Source organism: Scomber scombrus, chromosome 2, assembly GCF_963691925.1.
Source record: "Scomber scombrus chromosome 2, fScoSco1.1, whole genome shotgun sequence".
Taxonomy (NCBI): Eukaryota; Metazoa; Chordata; class Actinopteri; order Scombriformes; family Scombridae; genus Scomber; species Scomber scombrus.
In genome coordinates, this window is record NC_084971.1 from 21,642,120 (window position 1) to 21,654,778 (window position 12,659).

The following is a 12,659-nucleotide window of genomic DNA, read 5'->3' on the forward strand; positions in this document are numbered from 1 at the left end:
GGAAATTACTTTTTTTGTTAGTTCAAGGATCATTTTTGACCCGACACGTCACACATGAGATATTTGTAGAGTGTGTTCACTGTAAAGTCTACCCATAGAGCAGCAACTTAATGACACGATGATCACATCTGTATCTGTTTGAGAACTGCTTGTAGGGCTTCAACTAACGATTATTTTCATTGTGAATTAATCTGTTAATTATTTTCTCTTTTAGTCATTCTAATTTGTAATATTCTGGTCCATAAAATGGTTTCCCAAAGCTCAAGATGCAACCTAAAATATCATGTTTTGCTTTGACCAACTCTCCACAACCTACAAGTATTCAGTATACTGACGACTGAACAAACCAGAAAACATTCACATTTAATATGCTGGAACAAGAGATTTTGGACATTTTTGGACAGTGACTCAAAATATTAATCGATTATGAAAACATTTGGCGATTAATTGTCTGGCAGTCAACTAATCAATTAATCAACTAATCATTACAGTTCTAATTCCTTATATGTGTCAGCACACTTGTCCAATAAAGTGGATTCTGATAACCATAATGATCCTATTTACCTCTTCAGACAGCTTCTCCAGCCTCTCATCCAACTCCAGCCGTTCAAACGCCCGTGCCTTCAGCCTGGCCAGTCCTTCCTCATAGGCAGCCTCAACTGCACTAGCTGCTACATTAGCTGCCACTGCTACAGCTGTGCTAGGGTTTCCATGGGGACCGGGGTCTGCGGATGTCATGGCTTTCTTCATAAAAATCTCCCCCAGGGGAAACTCCACATTGGGAATATATCGGGCTGCAGTGTTGGTGTTAGCCGGGGTCAAACTCAAGTCGTCGGCACAAGGAAGCTCACGGCAAGGGAAGCGTCGCTCCTTTAAAGCTGAAGGCCGCAGGGGCTCAAAGGGGTCGTTGTTGTTGGCAGGTGCGAGGAGAGCTCCTTCAGCCACTAGGGGCAGCAGAGCAGCGGCGTCGCATACACTGTTGGATTTGGAGAGGACGTAGAGGGTCTCGTACGTGTGGTTGTACTCCAGGTGGGCGCGCAAGGACGACAGGCTTCGGAAGCGCTTGTGCTCCCCGCAGCGAGGACAGCGGTATGGCAGGTCCAGAGAGGCCATTCCGTGCAGTAAGTGCCGGAGGGGAGGTGGCGCTCACGCAACACAATGGAAGCGCCAGTATGAGGGCATAAAGGTCAAGCGCCTTACAGATCCTCTCATGGTGAAAACAGGGCAATAGGGCAACTAGGGGTGGTCAACTGGTGGAAGAGAAATTTCATGTGCAATGGCGGAGGCCAGCTCAGTCACATGACCACACATAGTGGCAACATTCAGATGCTCTTCACTTCATCTTTGGTGGTTCCCCTGCCTGAGGTCCTAAAACAGAGGGAGAGAATACAATTTTGCATTTTCCTGCAGTGTGTCCTGTTACTTTACATACTCGTATAACAGTTCATTTTAAAGTTTTGCTTTTCTTCTTTCATTTGAGGAGAAAAAGTTGAAAATAACTCCTGCATACTGTCTCACTTATTGCTGAAATATGAATTATATCACAATGTTTCATCTGTCTTTGGATGGCCAATAGTGAGACAGTGTGTGGAAGTTCTCATTGTTAACAGGTATATGGATAGGCTATACCTGATGAAGGTTGCACAGCCATTTCTTTCCAACACATTTTGGAAATTAAAGAAAGACAGAAATCAGACACACTGATATGCAACTTATCCAGTTACAGAATGTCGTTCCAAAAATTGTAAAATGTGATTATTGGCTTACAGTCAATATCTACCAAATTAAATGAGTTTTACAGTTCATGGGAATGGCTGGAGGAGAATGTGAAATAATAACTCCAAATATATTAATTAAAAACATAATTATTTTTGGTATTTGCATGAAAAATATGTCAGGATTAACATAAATTGTTGGTAGATGTAAAAATGAAAAAACAAAACAAAAACCTATGTTCAAGCAATAGTATAAGCAGTCAAGAGCATCCTGAAGAGTATATTCACACTCATGTATAAAAATCCACATGTACAGCAGTTCTTCTCTCTATTCTCTCATTACTTACAGGGAAAGGACACATCTCAGCTGACTGACAGAACTGTCTAAATAGGAATATGACGTATACGTTTAGTGGTCAAGAACATAAAACCTGTACGTCACTAAGGATTAAGAGTAATCTACTGAGATTGTGCTCTGAAAAACTCAGAGGAAGACAGCTGGGGAAAGACTGGGGAAATAGGAAATGGATCCATTAGCGAGAGTGCTTGTGAGAGCCAACATCATTTTCCAGTCTGAAGTCTACAAGGTCGGGCTGGACATTGCTTTAAATCCTTCACAAGGGGATCTGGTAATCCAAAGGAAAAAAGTCCACTAACTGAGTTGGGTCGTAATCCAGCCTTTGCTTGTGTACTGTAGTTCCTTGTAAACCTTGAATTCTGCTTCTTTTTTTTCTTCTAATACCTCGTAGGTGAAGATTAGTCAGAAAAATGTTCCAAAAAAAATTTGAAAAAACAAAAGCCTGTAATTAAACTGCTTTCCTACAACATCACAACAATGACTCCTGCATTCAGTATTGCGGGGTCTGATAATAGGACGTTGAGAGTTTATATTTGAAAATATCTGATAACTAAATGCTGAGGAGGCTGAGGCCACTGCAAGAACATTGTTTAGCCAGCAGTTTAGCCAGCAGTTGCTGCTCCTGATTTATTATATGAAAATAATTCAGTACGTCAGCAGTCTATGATCGCAGATTCCCCTGCGTCAGGTTCTCTAATCAAAGTGCAATCCTTTAATTAAGCACTGCAATGAAAAATTGTTTCTACTGTATGATCTTAAGGTCAGGCTCACACACCAGTGCTGTCAAACAGATAAAAACTTGCTCTTCAGTTTGTGATGATGGAAATAGAATGTATCTTGTCTTCACACTGCATACCACACGACTCGCAAGTTTCGTGAGCATATCTTTGTATCTAACTAAATCTGCGATATTCAAAAGATGCTTTACACAGCAAGTGAAAAGTATCCTAAACTATAAAACTACAAAAACCAACAACATCGTGATTATTTCTGTGGTAAGGTTCCTCTGTTGATATCTAAAATCTAACTGACATCATGGCATACCAGCAAAGGTTCAAAACATTTATTTAAATTTAGCTCATACCTACATCATCTACACAAAATTATAAACATTTCATTATTTCAGTTAAAGGATTTTAAAGTGGGGAGCTATTAAAGAGCAATGTTGTCTTGTGTCCTTGTGACAATTAAATGTTTGTTCATAGATCCATAAAAGTCTGCAGAAATCATCCTTCATCATATTTAATGGTGCTCAGCCCACTGAAACAAAGGTCTTACAGTTTACATGGTCTTCATATCAGTTATATTCCATGTAGTGCAGTGTAGGGATGTCCCGATCCGATATTTGGATCGGATCGGCCGCCGATATTAGCAGAAACTGCATATCAATATCGTTTTTTTCATCGTTTGTTTTCCAGCACACCGATGTAGGTAATCCATTCCAGTTTTTTTCAGCTTTTCCCCCCAAATCCGGTCCGCGTTTTTCAGCACACCTAGCGACCTGTCCAGCATCCCACTATTTATTTTCTACTCAGCTTTTTTGTGTGTTTTGCTTTTTAAATACAGTTTACAATATTGTTTGCACTGATGGCTTTTTAAGCCTTGGTTTACACTCTTGTTGTTCAAGAGCAGAGCATTGATGCCAATTCAGTTTGTGTGGTTAATTGACTATTTATTATTTTGTCTATTTTGTGTTTATTTAACCCTGTTAAGAATAAACAGGTCAGCTTCTCATTACCAACCATTGTGGATTATTCAAACTAACCTAATTAAGTTGGCTAGTTGTTCTTAAGAGTAAAACCCTTTTCAACATGAGTATAACAACAAAATAAGTAAATATCTTTAATCTTTAATACATGCTTGGATCGGCCGGTATCGGTATCGGCCTATGCTAAAAGCTACAATATCGGTATCGGATCGGAAGTGCAAAAAGCTGGATCGGGACATCCCTAGTGCAGTGCACACAGTCCGTATTTAAACTTGACTATCAGTTGGGCAGAGACAGCAATTGTACACCAATCCAAGACTGGAGCGCAATCACAGATGCAGGCCGTTCCTCACAGAGCGCTCAATACAATGGAAATCCCCAGAAGTCACTGAGACTGTTATTAGAAGTCTGGTGAGGCTGGGATAGGGAGTGTACTGGCAAGCCGTGCCCACTTATTAAAGGAGGAGGATTTCACAGGCGCAGTCACTACACTGCAGACAGCAGGCATTCCCATCTGCTTGAAATTACTAAGTGAGGCATTTAACCAGGCAGGAAATGGAAGAAAGTGAGGCTGCTTGGTAGCCACATGTCAACATCCTGCCAATGGAGTTCAGCTGAGACATCCCAAAGGACTGTCTTAAATGTTTTATTGTGGACTGGTAAATAGTGGAAGCATGTGTTACACATGAGACACACAGATAGCTATGGCTTTCAGTCCTTTTCTATTTGTCCCATAACATTTCTATTATAAGAGGCATATTCTTAGCAATCCCTACCATGAACTACGATGAAGAGTGAATGTTGCAGGAGGAAACAACAAATCTTTGTTGCATGGGAACACACAGAAGAAAAAAATTAACTTAAGTTGAATTCCTGCACGCTGTCTGTGTTGTGTTATCCAAGCTTTTCTGCTCTTTGTTTTGGTAGCCACATTGGCCCCGTGTGCATGTTAGCACATTTGAGTCCCTTTCATGGATGTATTATAAAAGCTGGATAGGGCTCCACTGCGCAGCCAATTTTTCCCAGTGGCCACTCACAGTATTGCAGCAAAAAATCCCCCTTTTGCCCAAAAAGCATTTTCCCCATAGTCCACCACTGTAAAATAAATTACTGTAAAACTATTGACAGAACACCTCAAACTGCAAGCAAGGTTAATGCTGACTGGAGGAACAATTCTTACTGGACTAAATGGGCATCATTTTTGGTCTGGTATCCAGTTATTGTTATACATCCATTTTCCTTCTGTGTTTTGACAATTTGATCTGAGTTTTGTGAGTTGTCAGCCTTCTTTCAAACCTTCGTTTTAAAACAATCCACTCTTTTTCTGTAAAGATGAGAGCACTAAAACCAAAAGCCATCAGCCTTACCAAAACAGCTGCACATATGTCTTCAAGATGCAGAGGTATCTACCTTCTAATTTCCAGCTGACAGGTTGTGGGACCTAACAGTGATGTCCTTTAAAAGCAAAAAGGTCAGAGTAGTGCGGGCTAAGTACAGGGCTTCTCTCTCCTTTATGCACCAGTCAGAGACACATCTGCCACAATCCTACAGCCACCTATTGTGTTATAGCACTATTTTAGGATACAAACATACACATAATGGCTCTGGTATGATTCCACAAAGACTCCACTTTGTGCTACAACAAAATGTCACAGTGAGCTCCATAGTATTTACCATTGAAAAGTGCAGTATACGCTTCTTATGAGCATGTATAGACGGTAGTTTTTCTACTTGGTTTCAGTTGTCTTTGACATGTTATTGAAGGGAACACACAGACATTATTAAAGATCCAGTTTCCTGCTATGGGCCATATTCTTCACTGATATGACAGGCCATAAAAAATATCACCCTAATTGGCTGTTTTATTTTCGTTCCATGAGTGAATTTACTGTGCCCACTTCTAATGGAAAAACAGTTTTTAAAGGCTCATTACTGGAAAAAAGTAACAATGTCATTTTCATTGTCTGTCAGTCTCAAACAAGCTTTTAGACGGTCAAACCAGGCGTTAAAGTTGGTCCAATCAAGCCGTACACATGAGACAGCACATGATCTACAAATTCAACCATGGCTCTTTATGACAAGGTCAAGAGAGAGAGTGAAGATATTTGGACCATTTACTGTATCGACGGACATCATGACAGCTCCCCGAAAGCCAATACAACTCGATCGCCCCCCTGGAAGCTGGCTGCATTATAAGTCACAAGTCCCACACCTTCCATGTTAGCGGATGGGACGTGAGCCAAACTGAAAAAATTAAACTACACGTCAAATACATTTTTCCCAAAGATGCTGTCTGTCATTTTAGTTAGTTCTTATTACGGCAGGGAAATATATCGACGATATCATATCAATATATAAGACCAGATATTGTCTTAGATATTGGATATCATAATTTTGTGATAGGACACATCTGAACTAGCTGTTTTATTATTTGCCTTTTATCCACTTAGTCATTATGTCCACATAACTGATGGTTATTTATCAAAAATCTCTTTTACATATTTGGTGAAAGCACCAATAGTCAACCTTATAATACTGTTGTCCAAGTGCTCATTTTCTGATAAGTGAGAAGTAAAACTGGAGGCTGGTCTACAGGGAGGAAGTCACAGACAAATACTGTAAAACAAACAGAGAATAGAGTGGTGATGATAAAGAGAGAGGAAAGGTAAACAGGCAGCTGAAGTGAATGCGTGGGTGTGAGGAAGATGGAAGACACTGACTGATGAAGTGAAGTGGTGAGGAAGACTATATAGATAGAATAAGGAGTAATCACGTCAAGTCAATTTTATTTATATAGCCCTGAATAACAAATTACAGTCAGCATGCCACACCCTCTATGCTGAGACCTTTGATTTAGATGAGGTAAAACTCCACAGATAAAGTAATTAGTGGCCAAGGGAACATTATAGTAACTAAAACACAACTTCAAGCTTACAAGCAGGCCACAGGAGCACCCACACCGCTGATATGAAACACAGTTTGTATTTAGTGCTTTTCTATTTCCAGTAATTATTTCGACTAGTATGTTGGGAAAAAATAAAACCTTCTGAGTTTTTATCAGTGTGAAAAGTTGAGGCTAACAGCTCAGTCAGCCACATTTAGGTCCAGATGTGCACAGAATAAAGTCACCGCTGCACTACGAGTGCAGGCTGAAGTTAGTTTGATGATCACCAATTGGACACATATTTAACCAAACAAAGTATGCATTGGGCGGAAGTTGGTTTAAGGTAACAAATCGAACAGCTAGACTTGTAACAGTAGCTCTTTGTTGTCAATTAAAGAGGAGCTCTCTCATCTTTACCACCACTAACCAATATCCACAAACTGTAGTTTGTTGCCAATTTTTATATAAATCCATCAAAAAATGTGTCATTAATGCCATGATATTAATTCGAAGCAGAAGTGGCTCAGGAGATACAGCAGGTCAGCCATTGACTGCAGAGTTGGTGGTACCAACTGAACTCCAGTTACTCCCGTGCTAAACCAGTGCCTTGCATGGCAGCTCAACCACCATTGTGTACACATAAAAGACATGCACCTCTGTACCTCCAGGAACTGATCATATCACAAACCTCCACCCACACCCTCAGATCTGCCAGCAGCGTGCTCCTCCAGGCCCCCAGTAGCAAGCTCTGCACCATGGGGGAATCGAGCCTTCTGCTCCTCTGCACCACACGTGGGGAGCAGCCTTCCTAACCATCTGAGAGCAGCATAGACCCTAGTCTCTCTTCTTTCTTTTTTTTAAAGGCCCAAAACCCTTTCCATTCAGGAAGGTTTTTTCATTCTCTTCAGCTCTTACTACTATTTTCTTTATTAGTAACATAGAACACACAACATAATGTAGCACTTTGTGTTTCACTGTGAATGAAAAGTGTGGTACAAATTAAATGGATTATTATTGATGTTTGTGAGGATGAATAAGAAGCACACTGTGGAGTGCTTTTGTACTAAAAGCACTACAAGCAGTCCATCTGATTACAACCATATCCCCCAGCCCTAGTAAAAAATGAATAAGCACTCAATTGCATGTTTTACTACAGTTATGTTTGTATGTCTAAATACTTAATCGTAATGTACCTCGTGATTTTTGTATAAAAGCCCTGGCTGGAAACACTTCTCACAATAATGTCATGGCAGGTATCAATTATTGGCAAAATCTGATGTTTTTTATTAGAAACCAAAGACAAATATCCTAATCCGTTCTCACTCCCTGGCTGTATTATTGCATCTTTTAATCTTATGTACAGTGTGGTCACTGGCTATCAGATTGTGCACTCAGCAGGATTTGATGATCTTTAATTAGGAGGTAGGAATGCTCCATTACATCTCTGCATATAAACACAGATTGTACTTGCTGCATGCTTTTTTTATTTAGTAAGATGCAGAAGAGAGAGGGAAATATCTGTAACAAGTGTCAAACCACAAGTTTTGCACATCCGTGTATTGTTCATTTTAATATTTTACCCCAATACCCACTGCAGGCACAACCATCTCAGTGGGTGTTTCCTAATTGACTCGGCCTACACAAGGTCATCCCTCTTGTTAAATCTCTCTACTTATACTTTTCCTCTCAAAAGTTTTTTTTCCACAATACTCTTGATATTTATAAGAGAAAAGATTTCATAAATCTGAAAACTTTGTTTCTGTATACTTTGATACTGTATTTAGTCATTTGGCACAGTGATTCATTGTTGATTCATCTGATCTAAGTAGATTTTCATTTTGTCCTCTGATAAGAACCTTGCTTGGATGCCAATGTTCTCTGGAGGTGTTGGTACTAACATCATAAGAAATTAATAAGTAGGTCCAAAAACTTAATGAGAAACACTAAAAACAAAGCTGGATCTGTTTGTTTCTCAAATCACTGTAATTACAGATGGCTCTGCCTAGTTTTCACAGAACCCTAATTACTGAATACAGGGAGATAATTTCCAAAAATATTTTAGATTAGTTCAGCATCGATGGTTCTAGTGATAGAAGTATCACTGCTGGCGACAGAAGGAGAACCAAGGAACTAATAACATGAATGTAACTACTGTGCTTACATTTTAAAAACAAGGCTTTAAAAACAACAGCTGACCAGAGGCATGAATGCACATAAACTAATTATTTCATTCAAACTCTTTACATTATCTGTCTAAAGATACCGTGTCCTGCGGTGCAGTCTTTGCAACAGAATTTTTAAACTCTGCACCATGTGAATAAAACATCAGCAGGCCTTCAGGCTACACTAATGACGTGACCGTTAAGGAGAGGATGAACACCAAATGAACCAAATTGGTCTAAATTCACTCATAAATAATAAAAGTCACAAGTTAAAAAGACAATGCCTCTCAGCCCTCACAATCTTGGTTCACAGCTCTGATGCTCTATCACAGTCAGGTGGGATTTATTCCCCTGTACCTGCCGTATATGATACAGACCTTTTTTGCTTGGAGGTGTGAGGAAGAGAGTGAGTCAAGGTGTATCACAGCCATCATGCCAATCCTCTGCAATGCTTCACCCAGAGATGCTGCAGCACTGAACAGTGAATAGTGAACTGAACTACACGTAATACTGGAGGTGCCAAAACTATTTAAGAGGTGTGACACGAGCATCAGCCTACACCTCAGAAATTGAGCTCTTATCATTGCTGGTATTTTTCATGTGGAAAATGTGCTCCTCCCACAATGTTTTCACAGTCAATGCTGCAATAAAGCAGTATATCCAAGTAAATGAAGACGTGAAATGCTGTGATAAAATTATTTTCACTCCTAGTTTGTTCTGAATGGCATATGATAGCATCAACACTAAATGTACATAAAAAGACGGCAAGCCTTCTGACAGCAGATGACATGGATAAGAAGCCCTCAGAGCTTTGACATGTTACTAGGACAGGCCGCACCACTGTGTATAGAGTCCTTTAAAATCTTGAACAAGAGGCTTAGTGAATGTTTCAAATGCCTTCTAGTCTCCTACATGAGCATGTCAAAGTATGTTAGCCCTGAATAAGCCATGGGACTCCCATGACAGACAATCTCACAGCCCGGGGCTGCTCACCTGACAGCAGAGGGCAAACCTAACCACTGAGGTTTAAAAAGATTGAACATACTTGAGTCATCATACAGAGAATCACCCTTATGAAGAAGACGTTAGTATTAACTCCAGTTCGGTATTAATGCTTTAACAGACATTGGCCCAAACATAAGACTACCCAGATAATGTGTTGGCCACCCCCAACTGCTTTATTATTTGTGGATAAAAAAACACCTTGAAGGTAGGCAGATATACTGCAATATATTTAACATCTATCAAGTATTTTCAAATATATTGAAGGGCGGAAAATTACATTCGTAACTCTTTTCTTTTTCATTTTACCATCTCCATAAATATTTTCATTATAGGATCATGTTGATGCTCTTCTATATTTTTCTCATCCCATGAAAAGACTAAAATCAGCGATACCTTAATGTGTTTCTGTTTCTGAAAATCTTTAAAAGGGATTATATTATTCACATTTCCATGTCTACATTTTTGATTCGGGGCTCTACTGGAATACCTTTGCATGATTATACAAATTCCTTATTTAACTCATAGTGACCCTTTATACTGCCCCTCAATTCAGCCTCTGTCTGAAACAGGCTGTTTTAGATTCGGTCTCTTTAAGGCCCGCCTCCCACTGAGGCCCTTCTGTTCTGATTGGCCAGCTCTTGAAAGCCGCCCAAGACTGTGAGGCTACATAAACAAACCATGCAACAAACCATAGTTCTTTGGATTTCACTACTTTTTTTCTTGTTCTTTACTGATAATGTAAACTCCTATAATACACCCGCACATGTTCGAACTGAAATCTGATCCAAGAAAAAAACCGTTACACATAAAGTGTTCGGAGTGGGTTGAAGCCTCGACTTTTCTACATTTCTGTATAAGTAAATCTCAAGTTTTGGAACGTTTATGTTTAGTGTAGATATCCAACATCATATGAATATTAATTTAAAAAATTCAAAACACAAAAAGCATATCTCTCCTTTATGGTTCACAAATGTATAGTTGCAAGGTGAAGTAGTTTTCTAAAACATCTGTACACTGCAGTCTGTAGAAAATAATACTCAAAAGGAGTAAACTGTGCATTTGGTTCTGTTGAGAGGCTTCCCCCATTTAGTGACAAGCTGCTTTACGGCCGTGTTTACAGCAGCAGCTTTGTCCTACTCCTACTTGTAGATAAGGATATATTTGCTTTATACTTGTACTCCTCACACTTACATTATAATGGCTTGATGTATTGTTTGAAAGTACTTCTAATAAACCATAAATCTCAACTGTTTAGCATTCGTTCCTTGTCAAGCTCAAAATATTTTGTTTTCTTCCCATCTTCTAATATAAAATTAGACTATGTGACACTACACTTCTTGGCAGCAGTGATTTCTGCTGTAACTTAGTTTAATATTAAACACTGGGGGACACTCTCCCCTTGTGTCCGCACTTTAGGAATTTATTTCCTCCAGTTAAACACAGAACATGAGCTGAGAGGTGACTCCTGCTTACTGGACACTAGCAGGCCAAACAAACTTTACTAGACACACTGTAGACTGTAGGAATGTGGTAGCTTAGCAACAATAAGGCTATAAACAACCCATGATGCAACATTTCCTTAAAGAAACAGGCTCACTGTTAAACACAAGAGCTTGTTCTCGCTTTGTCCAGAGTAAAACTGATGTTTTGCCTCCTCAAATTTAAAATGAACCCCATTTTTGAATATACTTTCCAGAAAAAAAAAACGAAAAAAAAAAAAAAACATTGGTGCAGTAAAGTTCCCTGCGACAATTGAAAACAGTTGTTGACTGTTGTATAGCCAGTATTTTTTATTACAAAGACAAACATGGACACTATGTAAATGTTTTTCTCATATTTTATGACACAGCCCCAACCAGTGCCCATTGATGCAGTATTAGCATTCAGTCACCACAATGAGCCAAAGCTGCACACCATAGAACGAGGCTCAGATAGTGAATGAGGCTGAATGACTTTCACAAATGTGAGCTGACAGACAGACTCATTCCCAAGCTCACCACGGTCTACTATTGATCCAGATAGCCGTTCACAGAAACAACTATCTTCCAGTATACATAGATCAACAATGCATGCCAGGAAACTGTTGTTAAACACACTAATAGCACTGGTCCCCGCTGTGATCACTATAGATTTTGGCAAGCATGTACAACGACAGGATGAATTAACTGTTAAGAATATACAAGGCATACAGCTTGCTTATTTCTAAGGATAATTAATGGAAACTATACTAATGAAGTTATATAAAGTGATGCACTTGTATCAACTGTCTTACAGTGTCTTATCCAACCCGAGCTGGATAAGACACTGTAGGTTCTCAGTCTCATATCCTCTTAAAAGAACACAAGAAATCTTCTTATGCATGTACATTAAGCCTCCTGTGCAAGTCTAAATAAGATTGGGGACGTAGCTACTATAGAGGTAGTCTGTGGGAAATGATGCAGAAAATAACCTCTGTGATATGTGGCTGCATTTTGACCATCTCTAAGGTCCTCTTATGCTCATTAATCCCGAGCCTGCAGTGGCACATTGCTGGTAGAGAAATGAGGAAATCAGTGCAGATTAAATATTTCCTATTTCAACAGAGCTGACATACGGCGCTCTAACAAGGATGGGAGACTTCCAATAAGAGAGCATTTAATAAAATTGGATAACATGTCAATCATAGGGGTGTAACGGTACACAAAATTCACAGATCTGTGTGTGCTTCGGTTTGGGGTCATGGTGCGGTATGTTTTCGGTACAGCAAAATAAAAGAAGGAATAATATTTTGGTCCTTTATTTTTTTTAAATGTTAACCTCAAACAATGGCTCATTGGCCGTAAATATT

General features: G+C 39.4%; 1 protein-coding gene across 1 annotated transcript in view; it reads right to left on the bottom strand.

The window, feature by feature from the left end:
• Nucleotides 1-1,113, bottom strand: part of fbxo41 (F-box protein 41) — a 33,525-nt gene extending 32,412 nt beyond the window's left edge. Inside the window, exon 1 of the mRNA XM_062430911.1 lies at nt 565-1,113. Within this exon, the coding sequence (XP_062286895.1) occupies nt 565-1,113 (549 nt within the window). The remainder of the gene's footprint in view (nt 1-564) is intronic.
• Nucleotides 1,114-12,659: the final 11,546 nt, after the last annotated feature.